We start from the raw sequence: 20,054 nt of genomic DNA, 5'->3' as shown, positions 1-20,054 counted from the left end.
GGATTCAGAGAAACCTGACTGAGATCAAGGATTTTTGTAGCCTACACTAATGCATTTTAGTAGGAGGAGAAACTGGCAAAAACTTTCCACCTGTCTATTGCAGGGCTGGGGAGGTGGGCAGTAAAGCATGTATTCAGCGTCATTCATTATTTGGAAATAATTTCATCTTTAATGAATTATACATAATTTAGAATGATAATTTTATCACATGTAGAGCTATGACAGGTGTCATTAAATATGCTTTGTTCTTTGAAATAATAAACATTTTCTAATTTAGCTGGTCAAACTATAGTATAAATTGGAAGTTTGCATATTAAATCATATCTTCTTATCTGGGTTTTTCCTTTAAGTAGAGATTTCCTAGAGATAGTTTTGGTTCCTGCTTATAATATCACATTTGAACATTTCTAAACTAGTAAGAAATTTAGTATTTTATTTTATTTTATAGTCATAAATGAGGCAAGATAGGGAAATTGCTTATTTATTATTACACTTGTAGAAATTACGGTTTGAAGATGTTAAGATACAAGATGTAAGTTAGTAGGAAGTTTTTTCATTAGGCCTCATTGCCTTTGCATATTCTTACCCTCTCTTGCAAAAGGTGAATTAAATCTTTATGATCTTTGTATATTTATTTAAAATCACAATATATTAAAACCTTCAACATTTTAATTTCTCTTTTTTAGAAACTTATCACAGATATTTGTGGAACCTGAGTATTTACCCATGGTTCTACTGTTGCTCTAGAAAGGGTACAGAGTTTGATAGCCAGAAGAACTACTTAAGAGATTTTTTTTTAAGATTTTATTTATTTTAGGGAGTGAGAGTGTGCACACACATGCAAGAGCAGGGGTGGGAGTGGGGGGTAGGGACTGAGGGAGAGGAATTCAAACAGACTCCACACTGAGCGTGGAGCCTTATGTGGGGCTCAATCTCATGATCCTGAGATCATGACCTGAGCCTAAATCAGGAGTCGGGTGCTTAACTGATTGAACCACCCAGGTGCCCCAGAGATTTTTTTTAAATAGAGCACTCAAAATGGGAACAGTTTCTAATTCGCACTCTTAAAAATAAATGTATGACTGTATACCTTTAAGAGTGATAATTCTGTGTTATCAACAATTATATATAGCAGAATTGTTGAGTGATGCCCAGATTCTATGAAACTGAAAACGTGCATCAGGTCATGCCTGGTCCAACTTATACTGAGTGTGGCAGTAAGACAGTAGCAAAATTGACCTATATTGTGTTATATTCAAAAGTTCAATTTTCCATCAATACAGCATGATAGCTGAGATTTGAGAATTAGTAGACCTGACTAGATAGACCTTAAAATAGTAGCTTTTATTGCCAGCATTCAGTTTATTCTAAACATTAAATGAATTTCCTTTTCTGTAACAAAGTTCATATTAGCAAAAAAAAAAAAAAAAAATTATTTGCAGTTAGTTTATTTCATTCAAGTGCTCAAAGATTTCTACTGATTATTCCTATGAAATGTGTAAAATTTTCCAGATAATTTTTTTGAGAAATAAGTATGGTCTGAGTAACGCTAGGTAATATTATCCATACATTTAAGTATTTCTAATATATGGTATATATCTTGATATTTTTGAGATTATTTTTATCTTGGTAATTTTTAAGATTCTTTTTCTACTTTAAAAGTCCTAAAATAGAATTAAGTCTGTTCTGATATTTAAGTTATTTAAACCTGAATAATGATTCAAGGTGATAGAAATTGTCAGGAATGTATTTTATCACTGTTAACTTCCTGATCTTTTATATCTTCCAGAAACCGGGAGTGATTTTTCCATGTTCGAAGCTTTGCGAGATACTATATATTCTGAAGTAGCTACATTAATTTCTCAAAACGAATCTCGTCCACATTTTCTTATTGAACTCTTCCATGAACTTCAGCTACTTAATACAGACTACTTGAGACAAAGGGCTTTATATGCATTACAGGTATCTGGTACCTAACATTCTTTTTCCTACTCTGTCTGGTACCAATTTTCTTCATGACTGTATCTGGTTGCTTTCTTAGACTGAAGTACATCCTGTTCCATATGTATTATGATCTGTTTTTCATGTGCTTTCTTGCCATTTTATTTAAAACTTCTTGTATAGCTTTAGTAACCTTTAGATAAAAGTCTTTCTCTGAGCAATTTTTTAGTGTTTTATCTTTAATGTTATTTCTTCCTCATAATTAACCTATGAGGTGAGGTACATTCATTTGCTCTTCTGTCTGCCTGTGTGTTTAAATTGGTGATAAAAAATAAATGTTTTACATAACTAACTATCTTATTTCCTTATTTAGGACATAGTATCCAGACATATTTCTGAGAACCATGAAAAAGAAGGAGAAAATGTAAAGTCAGTAAATTCTGGTACTTGGATAGCATCAAACTCAGAACTTACCCCCAGTGAAAGCCTTGCTACCACTGATGATGTAAGCTGATCATGATTAATGAACGTAGATAGAATTTCACTATGCAGTAAACAGAAGTTAAATAAGTAGTTATACATTGTGAATATACCTGATACTTGGTTTTTAGCTTTCTTAAAAAGTGTAACACGTTATTTTGAGGTGAGGTAGAAAACTCAATTAAAATATGTCAGCAAATACCAGAAATTATGTATAAATGATAGATTATAAGGTGTAAAATAGTTGTATTTATATTTCTGGTGCCCATCATAGGAATTGACTCACAACAGACATTTAGTAAAATTTGTTGTGTTTGTTCAAGACATTCAGTAAATCAGACTGCAGTCAGATCACAGAGCCCTAAAATAAGTAAATACAAGATAAATCAGGTCTTTGGGTTAGAAGAGAAGCCTGGACAAAAAAGAAAGTCGTCCAGGAAAAAAATTGTAATTTTTAATGTATTCAAGTTTATGAAGAAAATTTTGAATAAAGTAAAGGAACCTGGGGAATGGAAAAGAGTGGTGAGGAAAATGGTGCATTCTCAGTAATCTGTGTTCTCCAGATAGCCCCCATGTAGCACATAAGGCAGTGAATGACTGGATGGCAGACTGCTAGGACAGTGAGGAGGTAATGTGCCTAGGTATTTGGAATTCACTACTTAAAGGTTTGGACCCTGATTCTATTATAAAAGATATTATGGGGTTCTTGGATAGCAAATACATTTCTATGCCAACTCTAGTACGTGGATTTTCAGGGATAAGAGTGCTATAACTGATAAGCAAATATCTGCTCTGTGTAGAGAGCTGGAAGCAGTATTACTGTGTTTCTGCCCATTGCTGATATACTAGCATTATAAGTTTTTTTGAAAAGATAGTTTTCCCCCCAAAGATGTCTTGTTTTTTTTTTTTTTTCCACGTATAGTAATTTCCTTATAACTGTTGAGGACTTTTCCTGAATTCTTGCTCTTTAACTTATGCTCATGTTTAAAACAGTACTTCCCCAAGTCATCTTTTCTGCTTAAAACCTTAGGCTCCAACTCCTCTATCACTCTGAACACAAACTAAAAACGATATGGTTTTAATGCACTTTACAATGTCAGATGTAAATTAAGTAATTGTTTCTAAATTAATTGAAAATTGCATACAATTTTTGTGGAAAATGAAGAGAGTGGTCCAGCTGTATAGATAAATAGGTGGTATGCGGTTACATTAAAGTTTATTAGGCCCTGAAATAACTTGCTGAGAGCATGAATGGTTTCTCTGCCTCCCGTAACTCCATTGCCTCCCTGTTTATCCAGATTTCATGTAGATGGTATTACTTCGTTAATTTAAAATATTTGAGCACATTGGCCTTTACCATCAATAGCAAATTGGAAATTGAGCTATAATATATGATAAAGTTAACCTGACAGGATTTTAAAGGTTTTTCCTTATAACTGCTACAGACTTAAATAAAATTTAAAGATACTGACCTGCTTAATAGGGAAGTGTCTTATTTGGGCTTGGTGCAACAAAATACTGTAGACTGGATGGCTTAAACAACAGCCATTTATTTCTCACAGTTCTGGAGGCGGGGAAGTCCAAGATCATGGTTCCAGCAGATTTGGTACTCGGTAAAGGCCCTCTTCCTGGCTTGTGGATGGCCACCTTCTCTCTCTGTCCTCACATGGCTCTGGTGTCTCTTTTTTTAAAAGGGCACTAATGCCACCAAGGGGTCTCCACCCTCATTACCTCATCTAAAACCTTGATTACCTCCCAGAGGCCCCACCTCCTAATACACTGGGAGTTAAGGCTTCAAACATGAATTTGGTGGTGGTGGGGGGGGGGGGTACACAGAGACTCAATCTGTAACCATATAGACTTGGCACAAATAACTCTACTTAGTATTATTTTTAAATAACTAAATCAGTTCTTTAATTTTTCATCCAAAACTTAAATTCGTCATTAATGTTAACATCCTCCCTTTATTAATGCTATTTAATCATCAGCAGCACAACATCCAGTGTTCCTACCCACACATCTAGAGCAGTGCTGTCTAGTAGAACTTGCTACAGTGATGGAAATGTTTTATATGTGCGTTGTCTAATAATGGTAGCCATTAGCCACATGGGGCTATCAAGCACTTGTAATGTGGCTAATGGGACCGAGGAACTAAATTTTAAGTTTTAATATAAATAACCACAGGCTAGAGGTTTCCATATTGGACAGATACAGACTCTCATTCTTCGTGTTCCTAGGCCAAGGTCGTTTTTTTTTTTTTTTTTTTAAGATTTTATTTATTTATTTGAGAGAGAGAGCAAGAGAGATCACAGAGGGAGAGGGAGGGGGAGAAGCAGACTCCCTACTGAGCAGGGAGCCTGATGCAGAGCTCGATCCCAGGGCCCTGGGATCATGACCTGAGTTGAAGGCAGGCACTTAACCGCCTGAGCCACCCAGGTGCCCCAGGCCAAGGTCATTTGAGCTCCATTTATGGAGCTTGCATAGGCACATTTCAGAGTGTGTAAGAGCTTTCATGGCCAGGAAAGAGAGAAGTAAAAGTAGGCATCCAGGAATTATAAATCAAAGGGGGGGATGAAGAATTGAAATTTAAGAAGAAGAAACACTTTGTGTCTTCTGTTCCATGTGCCATAAAATGGCAAAGGCACATCTACCTTCCAGTTTTAATTGAAGGAGCAACAAAATGGTTCCATTTCCTAAAATGTGTTCTGTAATGCCTGAATTTCCTTTAATCAGAGACAGAGCTTTCATTTCATAATTGAAGAGAAAAATTTAAAAGATTAATAGCTAGGAGAAAGAACACAATTGTGAAATGAGTTTTAGAATGTGAGATTCCCCTTAATCACACTATACACAGAAATTATTTTGAAATTAAAGTCCTGAAAAGGCTAAAACTTAGAAAACTTCTAAAAGAAAATCTTCTTGATTTAACATAAGCAAAAATTTCTTAGGGTACACAAAGCTTTAACTATAAAAGAAAAAAATGATAAGTTAGACTTGATTAAAAATAAAATCCCTCTGCTTTTCAAAAGACACCATTACGAGAACATAATTTTAGTACACATATCTGATAATGACTATATAAATGACAAATCCAGACTACATAAAGAACTTTGACAATTTGATTATAAGACCAACAACTCGGTAAGATAGGGGCAAGAGATTGAACAGGCACTACATAAAAGAAAGATCTATAAATGGTGGCCAATGTGCAAATTAAAACCACATGAGAAATTTCCTCACATGCACTAGAAAGGCTGAAATTAAAAAGATTGACAGTAAGAAATGTTGGTGTGAATGTAGAGCGATTAGAACTTTCACACTGCTTATGGGATTATAAAATTGTACAACCACTTTGGAAAGCAGTTTGGCCATTTCTTAAAAGAAGTTAAACCTAAACTTGGCATGTGACCAAGGGATTTTTCTTCTAGGTATTCATCCAAGAGAAATGAAAACATATTGTCCACAAAAACATTTGTATTTTAATGTTCATAGTATCTTTAGTCATGATAGCCTCAAACCGGAACATCAGCAGATAAATGGATAAACAAAATATGGTATATCCTTACAATGGAATACTATTCAGCCATTCAGAAATAATGAACTTCTGAAACACATGACAACATGGATTAATGTCAGAAGCCTATTGAGCAAAAGAAAAGAAGCCAGACACCGAAGAGTATATTCTGAATGGTTCCATTTATATATCAAGTCCTAGAGCCAGAAAAGCTGATTTGTGGTGATAGAAATCTTACGAGCGGGGTGTAGTGGAGACTGACTACAGAGGGATACAAAGGAACTTTCTGGGCTGATGGAAATGGTCTTTATCTTTAGGGAAAGTGGTTACATGGGTGTATATATATATATTTTTAGAACATCAGACTGTACACTTAATGGGTGCACTGTTGTATGTAAATTATATTTCAATAAAGTTCATTAAAAAAAAAATACGAATGATGCTGTCATGTTTTTCTTCTGATAAAACCAGATATAGTAAGGTCCTAGTAATTGTTAGGCTTTGGAGATGGGAAAATTTCCCTGAGGGTGTAGAAATAATTTAAAATGTTTAGTTTTCCAAGTTAGAATTTAATTAGTAGCTGGCTCTGTGTATTTTTATCTACTTAATGACATATGTTCTGCAAGATTATTTAATATTTTAATGTTCTCTGTGACTGTTCAACCTTTAATAACTTCTGTTATATCCCAATTTTAAGTATGTAGTTTTATGCAAATACTTAGTTTCTATGTTAAATTTTTAATCTTCATCATAAAATTTTTAAAAGAAATATTAGTGATTTTTATTTGTTTTTTTAAACTATAACTTAGGAAACTTTTGAGAAGAACTTTGAGAGAGAAACACATAAAATAAGTGAGCAAAATGATGCTGATAATGCTAGCGTCATGTCTGTATCTTCAAATTTTGAGCCTTTTGCAACAGATGATCTAGGTAAGCAGAATTTTTTATAATCTTAGAACATGACTTTAATACAGTCTTTGAATTACATTGATTAAGAAACAAAAGTCCAAAAAAGCTAAGATGTGTTGGAAAGACTTTGGACTTCAAAGTCTCTCAGTGTAAAGTCAGGAATCTCCTGTTAACTCTTTAGCCTTTGGCAAATCATCTCATCATTCTGATTACATGTTGTAAGGAAATGGGAGTCCTACCTATCTTGCTCTATGTTCTTTGAAAAATATATAGAATTTTCTAGCATGTATAATAGGAACTGAAGAAATGTTAATTTCCTTCCTGTAAGGGAAAGGTCATCCTTTAAGGTTTTCTAGTTAATGGGAAAAATTCAGAGGTATCAGGGCCTCATCCAATCACATTTTCAATAACAGTATTCACTTCATAATTTGCAATAACTGAAATTTCTTAGCATAGATAATCTTTAGTGAGAAACCCAGGTAACTGAATGTGCATGATGCATTGTGCTTTTTTTTTTTTCGTCATTAGTAAAACAGAAGCTTGGAGGGTTGTATAACTCAAAGGGAAGAAGAAAACCCAGAGTCCCAGACTTGGAAAGGAGAGTAGGGAAAAGAAAAATGTATAGGTAACCGATTCATTTTCCTGGCTGTAGCCTATCAAGAGATAACTGAGATTCAATCATTCAGACCTCCAGGGCACTCAGTTGATAAAAGGATCTAAGTCCTATTATTCTAGTGTTTGTTCATATGATGAGAACAAGATTTAGATAATTCCAAAGGCCGCCTACAAAGAAAAGGGCCAAGCCTTGCCCTGTTATTAGATACACACCTTTTACCAAAGCAGTAAGTCTTCCTTTTGTCTTATCTTGACTATCATGCACTCTAAGCCTAGCTCCCTTCTGAGTAAATACCTGTCAAGTCTAAACTGATCATTTCAGAGAAAGATCTCCCTTTCCCCTTGAGTTTATTCCCCCTTTCTGAGTTACCAAATGGTTTTGAGTCCTATCTGTTTTGTTTCATTTACTGATTTTTTTCCTCAAAATCCTTCACTAACTTTGTCTGAAGTGGACAAAGGAAAACTGGGAAATCTTTTTCTTAGGCATTTTCCTTATTACTTGCTTATATTCAGTTGGATCCTTTTCCTCAGAATTTGGGTGACATCTTGGGATTTATTTTTACATGAAGCAGTATGATGACTAGTGAAATCAATATGGACCTCAGAGTCTAAGAGAGTAATGTATGCCAAGTCACCAAACTAGTATAGTGTCTGGAACTTGTTAAAGCTACTTTTCCTTACCTACAGTTAGACGTTTTTTGTTTTTGTTTTTTTTAATATGTTGTGAGGAATACATGATAAAGTTTGCTTTTATATTTTCTCAATGTTTCTGTTTCATATGTAGGTAACACTGTGATTCACTTAGATCAGGCTTTAGCCAGAATGAGGGAATACGAGCGTATGAAGACTGAGGCTGAAAGTAGCCCAAACAGAAGATGCACCTGCAGGATTCTTGATAAGGATGGTGCTGCCGCCAGGAGTACGGTTACTAACTCAGAAGGTGTGTTCTTCCGCTGAGTAAAAGTACAGAAACTACAGTTCCATATGTAAAGAAAGTGTATAGCCCCACCTGATATATAATAATTTTATTGCCACTTTCTTTTAGTCATTAAGGGTGCTAAAACTACATAAATGCTCCTTTGTGTTAGCGTAAAATCATCAGATTTTAATATTTAGAATTCTGAATAAATGTGTATTTATAATGTCACAGGCTTTATTTTGCTAACAAATCATTTTCTTTTTAAAAATAGAAACTCCTATTGAAAATCATGGTTCACAACAACCTGTAAGCGAAGTTTCTACTGTCCCATGTCCTAGAATTGATACTCAGCAGCTGGACCGGCAAATTAAAGCCATTATGAAAGAAGTCATTCCTTTTTTGAAGGTAAGCAGTAATTTTTTTAAAATAAATACTTTGCGTTTTGTTCTTTAATTCTTACAAAAGACTTCACTGTAGTAAATTCAGAAAATAACAGGTAAACAAAAGAAAGCTAAAAACACATCAGTTTCATCAGTTATTCTGTGAATTTATTTCCCGTTATTTGTAAAATATGTACTCACCTCCTGTAAGTTGTAAGAATGTGCATATGTTCATGTAGATAGATGGGTAGATATATTTGAGAGTTTGAAACCATTCCTTCAGGTGAGTTGACTTAAACTGTGTAAGCGGTTACTTGCTTTCATCTTAGGCATAGATAAGTGTTGCCTTTTTTGTTTTACATTTTTATTTTATCATGAGTGATCCAATAAATACTTTTAAGCATGTCTTTTTTGGTAAAATTACGTATATGGCTAGCAATATTTATTATGTACAGTTACTTTCTAAGGTTTAAACAAATCTAAATGATTTAGGTTTATGCTTAGGGAATGCAGTCATCTACAGTTAGGAAATTTTATTGCTTTTACCATTTTGTGTCTGATTTAATTGATAGCCCCTCATAAATATTCACTTACTAAATTTAGCATTTCAAAAAGCTTTTGAGGCCAACAAAATGAGTAGAACTAATGATCTGATTTTAACTATTTTGTTATGTCTCATTTCACTTCAAATCTTGACTTTCTTGGTAGGATTATAGAACTTCTTTGTTAATGTCAGCATTATATCCAGTCACCTAAGCTAGACTTCTTGACTCTCATACCCTCTATCACCAGTGAGTCAAAATTGATTTTCCCCTTAAGAGCAGTCACTTTTCCTTCCTCTCTCCAATAGCATAACCTTAATTCAGATCCTCATGTTTTGCCTAGACAGCTTGTCATGGTAGGCATGAAATGAATGTTTACTAAGCAGACTCCCTAGCCTTCAAGAGATTTCACTACTGGACCTCGTATACTTCCCCAGCTCCATCTCTCCCCACTCTCCATCTGGTCCCCTCACTCACTCACTCACTTCAGGTTACTCAGCATTTCCTGTTCCAGCCATTGCATTTTCATATATCAGCCCTTTGTACAAGTTGTCATTATTGAAAATATAAAATTCCTTCACTCTTTCTCTGCTTGGCAGAAATATCCTTTCTTCAGAGATAATTATTGTTTCTAATATGCTACCATAACTCCTTGCAGAACCTAGTGTGTGCTGCTTTTAAGATACCAGTATATTCAGCAAGTAATGAGTGTCTCCTGTGAGCTGGCCACTGTGCTAGGTGATAAATAAGAAACAGTCCCTGGAATTAAAAAGTATCATCTGTTGGACAGTGAATAGCATGTAGTGATTGATTGTTCATGTATCTGACTTTTTCCTCTGGTATTTGATCTCTTGAAGACAAGGGACTGTTGTCCTTTTTTTTTTTTTTTTTTTTAACTGCCTGCTCTGTCACATGATTTTTTAAAAAAACGACTTAATTCCTTCAATTTAAGGAATCTTAGAAATCATCTAGTTTAGCCACCTCACTTCATACATTTCTATAGAAAAAAAATCAGAACATGAACTTACCTGAGTAAAGGTTAGAAGACCTGCCCAAATGAGTTTAGTGGCCCAGAAGAGGGATGAGAACCTTGAGGTACTTGATGTGGGTGTTTTATGGACTCACCTCCAAAAGTGAACCATGATTTGGATTATTAGGTAGTTTGCACGTGCTTCTAAAGGAAGATGAAGGAGAAGAGGAGACGCCCAAAAAGGCTTGTTCGGAAAGTTAGGACAGTGGTTCTCAACTGGGGGTAATTTTGACCCTAAAAGCATTTTGTAGTGTCTACATACAGTTTTAGCTCTCAGGACTTGGGAGAGTGGAGGGTGCTTTTGGCATCTAGTGGGTGGAGGCCCGAGTGTGCTGCTGAACCTCCCGCACTGCACAGAATGTCCATAATGCTGAATGGGGCTGAGAAAGCGGAGGTTGAAGATGCATGAGGTGAGTTGTAAGAGTGCAGTTGGAATGAACTGAACTGCAAATGGGGAGACAGGCACTATGGTGACGAGGGCATGAGTAGTTCCCCTTAAGATACAGGAAGGAAGTAATGAAAAGTATTGAATCAGCTCGTTTCTTTTTACCGGCTGTTACCTGCTGTGGTGGGTCAAAAGGTACAAACCCCTTAACATGTGTAGTGCAGGAGTTTGGCTCTTATGAACAGATATTTCTAAATGTGTATCTGAAAGTTGAGTAGCATCTATGCAAGAAAAAACAGTCTCATGTGAACTAATATTTTTTAAACAATAGGTAAGTTTACATCCTAACCAACTAGGGTTTTTCTCAGGAGCACATGGATGAAGTATGCTCTTCTCAACTTCTAACTTCAGTAAGACGTATGGTTTTGACTCTCACCCAGCAAAATGATGAGAGCAAAGAATTTGTAAAGTTCTTTCATAAACAATTGGGAAGTATATTACAGGTAAGAGTTTATACTTGTATGACTTACCAACATATACCCTCTAGTTGGGATTTTTTTTTTTTTGCCATTTTCTGGCAATATGCAATTTATTAAAATAAATGTCCATTCTGGTATCCATTGGGGATGACATTTCAATACCTTTTTAGGTTATTCCTTTATCTGGTTTAAAAAAATATTGTATTATGGGGCGCCTGGGTAGCTCAATTGTTAAGCGTCTGCATTCAGCTCAGGTCATGATCTCAGGGTCCTGGGATCAAGCCCCGCATCAGGCTCCCTGCTCAGTGAGGAGCCTGCTTCTCCCTTTCACTCTCCCCCTGCTCTTTCTCTCTCTCAAATAAATAAAATCTTTAAAAAAAAAATTGTATTAGGGCCTATGTCTTCCTTTGACTCTCTCATCTCTAAGGCCTAGCCAAACTATAATAAAATTTTGTCTTGATTTTTCTCCTACCCAGTAAGAACATTTCAAGGTTGTTTAGGAAGTATTCTATGATATTCTATGATATTTTCTAAAATAATTTTTTTCCGGTGTGGGAAGTTTTAGAAACCAGAAACCATCTGTTGATTGTAGAGACTTCTTAGGCTGTAATAGTAACTTTAAATTAATGTTAAGGTCATGATTCTCAACTGGGGGCAATTTTGCAATGCCCGCAGACATTTGTCACACAGGTAGAAAGTGGGTGGTACTAACATCCTGTGGCATGTTAATAGTGCTGAGGTGGATCCCTTTGTTAAGTAAGGATACCTTACTTCATATAATAAACATCTTTACAGTTCAGTACACTGATTTGTTTTCCCATTGAGATAGTTCAGTGATGTGTATTATTACTCCAAACTAGGAAATATGTTTTTCTTTTCATCTTTATTACAAAAATTTCCCATAAAACTGTTCCTTACTTCCTCCTATTCCTGTGTTTAAATTGGTTTTAGAGAAAGTATTATCACTTTGTCTATTAATAACTTTTAAAACCCGAGGTTTGATGCAAATTTCCATCACTATACTTTTCCATTTTGTTTTTATTAAGGTAAAGTATAAATTCAATAATAGGTTTTAAGTCATGCTGGCTCTATTTAATCTAATTGTAACTAACACATCTATAAGGACTGTAAGACATCTCTCTTGTTATGCAGTTTAAAAATGTTTAGGATAATTTTTAGATAAATAGGTTTTTATAACTTTAAGTAGGGGCGCCTGAGTGGCTCAGTTGGTTAAGCGGCTGCCTTCGGCTCAGGTCATGATCCCAGGGTCCCGGGATCGAGTCCCATGTCGGGCTCCCCGCTCAGCGAGGAACCTGCTTCTCCCTCTGTTTCCTGGCTTGTGCTCTCACTCTCTCTCTGTCAAATAAATAAATAAATAAAATATTAAAAAAAAAAAACTTTAGTTTATTCCTACAGAAAGAAATAACTCCATTCCAGAATCAGGCTCAAAGAGAAATCCTTTATAATTGTTTCTCAAGATCTGTGCAATCCTCCCTCAGTTTTGGCTACTGTTACATAATTGAGACAGATGCCAAAGTATTAGTTTGAAAATAAGATTTTTTTCTGAGAAAATCTGGCTGCTTTTCTTATATCCCATTCCTGATTTTTTTTTTTTTTCCACAAAGGGACCTAGAGAAGAATAAAGATTAGTTGACAGTAAATCTTGCCCAGACTACTGAAAATTTTTCATGAGGTAGAGCTTAAAATACTATCTTCTACTTTTTTCTCTAAGAAACCTATTCAGTGAATTTTTTTTTTTTTTATGAGGCAGCCACATTTGTACTTCTTCCACAATTATGCTAGATGAGGTGGTTTTTTGGAGGGAGGAGACACAGAACATAGTTGTTTGCTGGTTTTCAAAATGCATAGTTCATATTTTTAGGAAGAAAAAGAAATGCAGTTTTATAAAAAATGTCTAGAATATAGCTGACTTATTTATCTGATGATGCTGTATTTCAACTTGAGTAGGACTAACATTTGCTTTTAAATTGATTCTGAAGAAAAAGTTTAAATTAGAATGACTGCCTGGCTTATATAAAATGGGGGAACTTGAGAAGTACTCTGATGTTAACATTGAGAAAGGGAGGACTTTGTATTTTCCTCCTGGGCACCTCAGCTTCTCACTGTGGTAAATATGTATCCCCTGATTTACTCATTTGTGGCCACCAGTTCTATTAATTAGGGACTAAATCTATGGATGATCACCTGCCCTGTTCTTTTCGTTTTGTATACTCTTTAGAGGAGACTGGCATGATTCCTACTTAGGTTAGTATCACTAAAGAATATTACTATCTTGGGCACCTGGGTGGCTCAGTCAGTTAAATGTCCCAACTCTTGGTTTCTGCTCAGGTCATGGTCTCAGGGTCCTGAGATCAAGCCTCATGTAGGGCTCTATGCTCATTGGGGAGTCTGCTTGGGATTCTCTCCCTCTCCTTCTGCTCCTCCCCCTGCTCATTCATTCTCTCTCTCTCTTTCTCAAAATAAATAAATAAATCTTTAAAAAAAAGAATGGGATGCCAGGGTAGCTCAGTCGGTTAAGCGTTTGCCTTTGGCTCATGTCATGATCCCAGGGTCCTGGGTTCAAGTCCCGCATCGGGTTCCCTGCTCAGTGGGGAGCCTGCTTCTCCCTCTACCTGCTCATGCTCTCTCACTCTCAATCTTTCTCCCTCAAATAAATAAATAAAATCTTTAAAAACAAATATTACTCTTTGTGTAGTAATCTTAGCCATTAGTTTTAGCTTTTTTCATACTAAAAATAATAAAATTGTTTTTCCCTAGGTGAGTATTGTAATTTAAACTTGTTAATCCTCTGTATTGCTCTACCCACATTGAAGTTTACTATAATCTTAAAATTACATGGTTTATCTTTGAATAGGATTCACTGGCAAAATTTGCTGGCAGAAAACTGAAAGACTGTGGAGAAGATCTTCTCGTAGAGATATCTGAAGTGTTGTTTAATGAATTGGCTTTCTTCAAGCTCATGCAAGATTTGGATAACAATAGTATAACTGTCAAACAGAGGTGCAAAAGGAAAATAGAAGCAGCTGGAGTGATACAGTCCTATGCCAAAGAGGTAAATGACATTCATTTTGAATTTAGGACTAGTTATAATTAGCATTAAAATATATTGCTTGATCATTATTAACTAAAACCATACTTGACCTCAGCTAACATATTTTCTAAGTAATAGCAATTAATCAGATTACCTAAATCAGTACATATGCTAGCCACATACTGAATCTCAGATGTGACAGCACTGGCTAAAAGATCAGGAATGCAGACAGGAATTGGTGACAGGAATTATCAGCTGTCTTACATTGTTGTCACTCATGTCTCCAGAGAGGAGAGGAGGACTGGGATCCTGTCCTTGACCAGCTGTCTGCAGTAGCTCTTTCAACCCTGACAGATCTCGGATCTGCCAGGTGTATTTATCACCCCAACCAACACACATGCTTGTTTACAAGTTAGGACTTTGGTTGCACATCTCAGTAGCTTCTTATACCTTATTAAATTAGTTTGATCACATATGAACTTGGATGGGATTCTTCCCCTCAACTTGAGGCATACCAGAAGGTTTCTCTCTTAGACCTTTCCCTCCTCTTGACTCTCTAATCATGAGAAGGCACGTCAAGACCCAAAACAGAAAGAGGTAACCTTTCTCCCTGAAATCTAAAGTAGATAAAAGTCAAGCCATCCATTTCACACTTTTCTTAATATTTTCACTCTAGATATAGATAGGTTTCAGATCATTTCAGTCATTGCCAAGAGCTTGAAGAAAATAAAACAGAGTAAAACCATAATAAATGATTGGAAAGACTACTTTAAGATAGGCAGTCTCGTGAGGCTGTTTGAGTGGGTGAAGTATGAACTAAGGCAAGAAAGGAGTTTATAATGAAGATGAAAGGGAAGAACATTCCAGGCAGAGAGAACTAAGTTCAAAGACTCTTGAGACAGGGTTGAGCAGTTTGGAGAACCTATAGAAGGCCAGGGTAGCAGGAACACCTCATCAGAGGTGAGAGTGTAGGAGATGAGGTCACCTAGGTAGGTAAGGCCAAACTATGGGGCCTTAGCAACAGCGGTAAGGACCTTCTATTTGATTTTATTCTAAGCATGATGGAAACCCATGGGAAATTTTGAAATAGAGGAGGGACATAATCTCATGTGCAGTAAAAAGATCGGTCTAGATACCGTGTTGTATAAGAAATGTAGGAGAGGAGATAGAAGCAGAGACGAGTTTTAAGACTTTTGGCAGTAGTGCAGGTAGGAAATGATGTGACTTAGCTCCGAGTGCGCACCAGCAGATCCATTTTGACGACTGAGTCAATGAGGCATTCTTAGGGTTTAGATGTGGATAATACAGGTAGAGTCCAGGCTGCTTCCTGGTGTCTGACTTGTGCATGGGGTACATGAAGGGCCATTTACTGAGATTGGGAAGACTGAAGGAGGCTGGGGTTTGGGGAGGGAGGAGTCAAGGTTTTTGTTCTGGAATTAATGAATTTGAGATGCTCATTATTCAGGGAGATGTCTGGTAAGCAGTGTTGATTTTTGTTTGGCTAATTTAAAAGATTTCAATGGAAGAGTTGAATTTGCATTTCTAAAAAAGCATTCAACTCTTTGGACTGTGGTCAAAAACTGCAGCATTTGTTAAAGTTACTGAGTAAGTATAATGCTGAAAGGTCACCCCTGAATTCTGTTTAATTTGCTCATAAGGCCAAAAGGATTCTTGAAGGAGATCATGGCTCACCTGTTGGAGAAATTGATGATGAAGACAAAGTAAGTGGCTAATTAATTTGTGCCTAAAAACAGTGCTTTTGGGACAAAAGATAAATAACTTTAATAGCTTTTACCTTAATGTTTGAGAGAAAGCTTTATCATCAAATGGCCTTTCTTCTGACAAAATTTTATTTTCTCTTAAAAATAACAACTTTTTGTATTTTTTATTAGATCATGACTATTTTTGTGATGAGCTTACTGTATACCTTTTAAAATGTATTTTAAGGAATTCATTACGTGTATTTGTGGCTAGGACAAGGATGAAACTGAAACAGTTAAGCAGACTCAGACATCTGAGATGTATGTTGATGACGGTCCCAAAAATGTGAGATCGGATGTTTCTGATCAAGAGGAAGATGAAGAAAGTGAAGAATGTCCGGTGTCTATTAGTAAGTGTAAAGGCTCTGTACTGGGTTTATATGTTGGCTCTTTATCAGTCACTTATCCCAACATTTGGGTGGATTGTAGTGAATGTAGAGTTAGGTGTCCAACAACTCTGAACGGTCTGGTGTGGCCCTGACCAGATGCCCTGTCCTTTCTGCACCACAGTGTTCTACTGCCTACTGTTCGGAAGCTTTCAGATATTGTATGTAAAGGACTTGGGCAATGCAGGAATGCAGTACCTGGTAGCAGCTCTTAAGATTTAGTGCTGAAAATTTACTAAAAACTGTGTATTAATCAACTTAGACTTGTCCAAAGCTGAAACTCAGGCTTTGACTAATTATGGAAGTGGAGAAGATGAGAATGAGGATGAAGAAATAGAAGAATTTGAAGAGGGACCTGTGGACGTCCAGACTTCACTTCAGGCTAACACCGAAGCTATAGAAGAAACTGAACACGATGATCAGGTATTCCAGTCCACACTAGCACATCTTCCCCAGTCTTCTTTAACTCCTGAAGGCAGATCCTTTTTGAGGATGTCAGAATTTACAGCTTCCCTATTCTCGTTTTCATGAATAAACAAATCTTTTTAATATCCTTACTGAAATCTCAATCAAACACTAGTTTATTTTTATATTTAGCAGTGCTTATATATAAAGCACTTTAATCTTTTTTTGGGGGGGTGGGGGGTCAGCCTACCTAGAAGATCTGGATTTTTCATGTATCTTTATGTATTTCCTAGTCATACATGGAAACAGTATATAATAAAAATCATTCCCTTTCCTACCTCCACCTCATCTTGTCCCATAGGTAGCACTTTGTATGATTTCTTTGGTTACATAACTCTCTATTTCTGAATAGTATGACATTCTCTGTTGACTTCCTATTACAGTAGGTGAAGACTTTTAGGTCACTTAATTACTCCTCATTTAATTATATTAATCCTATCCTCATTTAATTGTATCTTTTGCTTAAATCTACATTTAACCGTAGATCTAAACAAACTACATAAATATTACCAACTGTTGAACTAAGCAAATACTGTTTATTGCTTAGTCTCATACATTTTTTTCACTTGAAATTAATAATTGTCTCCATTTTTTTATTTGCCTGATTTTCTTTGACCACATACCCAAGTCTTTGTTCTGCCCAACAACAGCTGTATAAACTTCTCAGGGGACTTTTCTGCATGTACCAGTTTGTCAGTTTGTCCTTCCTGCTCCATCCTGGCTTTGCTCTTCATTAGACCTGCTCACTAGCTAGCAGCCTGGGAATCCCCTTTGTCATTTATTCCATCTGTTTCTGGAATCCAGTCTTGTCCTCCTTTTGCCTCATTTTGGTAGAGCACATTTCTAGTACCTCTCTGAGAAAGAGTGCATGAAAGATAAATATTTTGAGACTTTATAGGTCTAAGAAAATCTTAAATTCTTCCATGTTGAAACATTTCAGTGCCTCTGCTGAGAAGGCTGATGCCTTTTTCAGTTCTGATTCTTTGTATTCTTTTTTCTTGCCCACACTAGAGCTCTCCCCCCTGGAGTTCTGAAGTGTTACAGTGATAGACATTGTTGTGTGTCTTTTTTCGTTCACTACTGAGTACTCAGTGGGTCTGTAAGCAGTCAATAACCATGTCCTTTATTTTGGTAAATTTTCTTTTTTTGTATTGCTTCCCCACCATTTTATCCTTTCATTCCTCTTGGAATTAATATTATCAGACATCATTAGCCCTCATGGGTTGATTTTCTGATTTTCTTCTCTCTTCCTTTTATCGTCCCCTTGCTCTTTTTGTTTTACTTTCTGGGAGATTTCTTTGACTAATAACTTACATGAATGTCATATTTTTAATTTCTAAATACTATTATTTTCTGATTACTTTTTTATAGCATGCTATTAGTTAAAAGAAGCACTGTCTTCTCTTACCCACCTGGAGGCTTTCTTCAAATGTCTGTGGTACCTTCAGTGTTAATGCTAAAAAATTATACACCAGAAAGCCGGTTGGGGTTGTTCTGGGTTTCACTGTAGGGCGCCTGGGTAGATAGCTTTTTGACAGAAAATCCCAAATGTTAATACCTGTTGGTCTTTTCTCTGGGGTGGTTTGTTTCTCCAAAGAAGGGTCTTCCATTCTCCTCTTGCCGGGGAGGAGGTATTTATACCTCCTTGGCTGCCTGTGTTCAGGAGCTCGATGTGGGAGTGGTGCTGAGGGTCCCATCACTATACAGACTTGGGCTGAATCCTTCTGTTTTCAGCATGACATTTTATCCTGTCCTCATCTGTGCTTTCTGCACCCCACCCTTACCCCTGGCAACCCCCAGGTCTGAGGCTCACTAGTTCAGTTTTACCAAAATCTCCCATTTTCTGTTAAAGTTGGGGGAGGGAACCTCGATGTTTGCATTTTCTTTTAACAGCTTCAGAGAACCACCAGCACCACCCTCTTTTCATCCACCGCTGTATTCCTCTTCCAAGCATGAGGTGAATCTGATTTTGTTTTCTCCTCCTGCTGAAGACACTTGGCTTTATCTTTCTCCCCTCCTGGTCAGTTCTTCTTCCATTCACTTAACATCTACATATAAATGGGTATCTTTTAGTTTCTTTCAAGATAGAGTGTGATTTGAAAAAAAGAAAATTTAAAAAAATAGTGGAATCCGTAATACTCTAGTTCTCTATTATTTTGAGGTTAAGAAGAAAATGAAACATTTTACTTAGCCATCTTAAAGTTTCAACTACAGCCTCCTTCTTGAAACACTTTCAGAAGATATTTTTAAATTCCCTTGTATGAAGGTCTCAGGTTGGACAGACACTATACACTCCTAACCATCTCCTATATAATGGCCATATATTTTAGGCCCTGCTATTAAGACATCACTTTTTCCTTCTAGGTACTACAACATGGCTTTGAAAAATCAGGAGAAAGCAAAAATTTCTCATCAGAACAAGAACCCACTACTAGTAAAGGCAAGAAATCTAAATCTAAAGAAATCAATTTTAAGATTATTTAAAGTGCCCTTTATGTGCTTAAAAGCTAAAGAAAAAAAAAAATCTAAATTCTTAGCTAATGTAAGTTTGAAGGTATTTTGGACCTGAGGTATGTCTTTTCTTCTTCCCCTAAATCCTTTATAGAAAACACGAGGGCTTTGTTTCTGCAAACAGCTGCTCAAGCAAAGCTGACAAATAATTAAACACACAGAAAAAGTCTTCAAAGAAAACCTCTTTAGATACAAACATGGGGGATTTTTTTCAAATACCCATTCCTGGGTATTACTCATGAATATCATACTTCATTAGAAATTGGGTGGATTTCAGGAATTTGATTTTTAAAACATTCCCAGACGAATCTGATCAACTAGTTTTAGGAATCATTGATAAGAAAAATTTGTAGTTGTCTTTTGAGTCTTAAAGGTCTTGATTACTCACTCATACATACTATTTGGTATAATAGTGAATTTAACAACTGTTGCATTACACTAAAGTTGAGACTTTCTTTTGATGACAGATGACCAAGATAGCACTCCCGTGAAACCCTGTTACCTCAATATCTTGGAAAACGAGCAACCTTTAAATAGCGCTGTCCAGAAGGACTCTCTCACTACCATTGATTCATCTAAACAGCCTAACCCTTTGCCTTTACCTTTAACTGAAATTGAAACCTTGGTGCCTACAGTCAAAGAAGTTAAATCTGCTCAGGAAACTCCTGAGAGCTCTCTGGCTGGAA

General features: G+C 36.1%; 1 protein-coding gene across 27 annotated transcripts in view; it reads left to right on the top strand.

The window, feature by feature from the left end:
- Positions 1–20,054, top strand: part of PCM1 (pericentriolar material 1) — an 80,352-nt gene that overhangs the window by 54,498 nt on the left and 5,800 nt on the right. For 24 of the 27 annotated variants that reach the window (XM_081807936.1, XM_081807912.1, XM_081807924.1 and 21 more), the window contains 11 exons: positions 1,790–1,962; positions 2,315–2,446; positions 6,745–6,865; positions 8,244–8,399; positions 8,650–8,783; positions 11,084–11,218; positions 14,070–14,267; positions 15,905–15,967; positions 16,221–16,356; positions 16,655–16,815; positions 19,222–19,297. In XM_081807936.1, the coding sequence (XP_081664062.1) occupies positions 1,790–1,962; positions 2,315–2,446; positions 6,745–6,865; positions 8,244–8,399; positions 8,650–8,783; positions 11,084–11,218; positions 14,070–14,267; positions 15,905–15,967; positions 16,221–16,356; positions 16,655–16,815; positions 19,222–19,297 (1,485 nt within the window). Of the gene's footprint in view, positions 1–1,789; positions 1,963–2,314; positions 2,447–5,849; positions 6,369–6,744; positions 6,866–8,243; positions 8,400–8,649; positions 8,784–11,083; positions 11,219–14,069; positions 14,268–15,904; positions 15,968–16,220; positions 16,357–16,654; positions 16,816–19,221; positions 19,298–20,054 lie in introns of those variants that run through there. The other 3 variants (XM_081807987.1, XM_081807985.1, XM_081807980.1) reach the window with 1 other exon arrangement.

Source organism: Leptonychotes weddellii, chromosome 2 (genome assembly GCF_054177405.1).
Source record: "Leptonychotes weddellii isolate Sample4059 chromosome 2, ASM5417740v2, whole genome shotgun sequence".
Lineage (NCBI taxonomy): Eukaryota > Metazoa > Chordata > Mammalia > Carnivora > Phocidae > Leptonychotes > Leptonychotes weddellii.
Note: the sequence above shows the minus strand (reverse complement) of the source record. Positions and strands in the feature narration are given on the sequence as shown.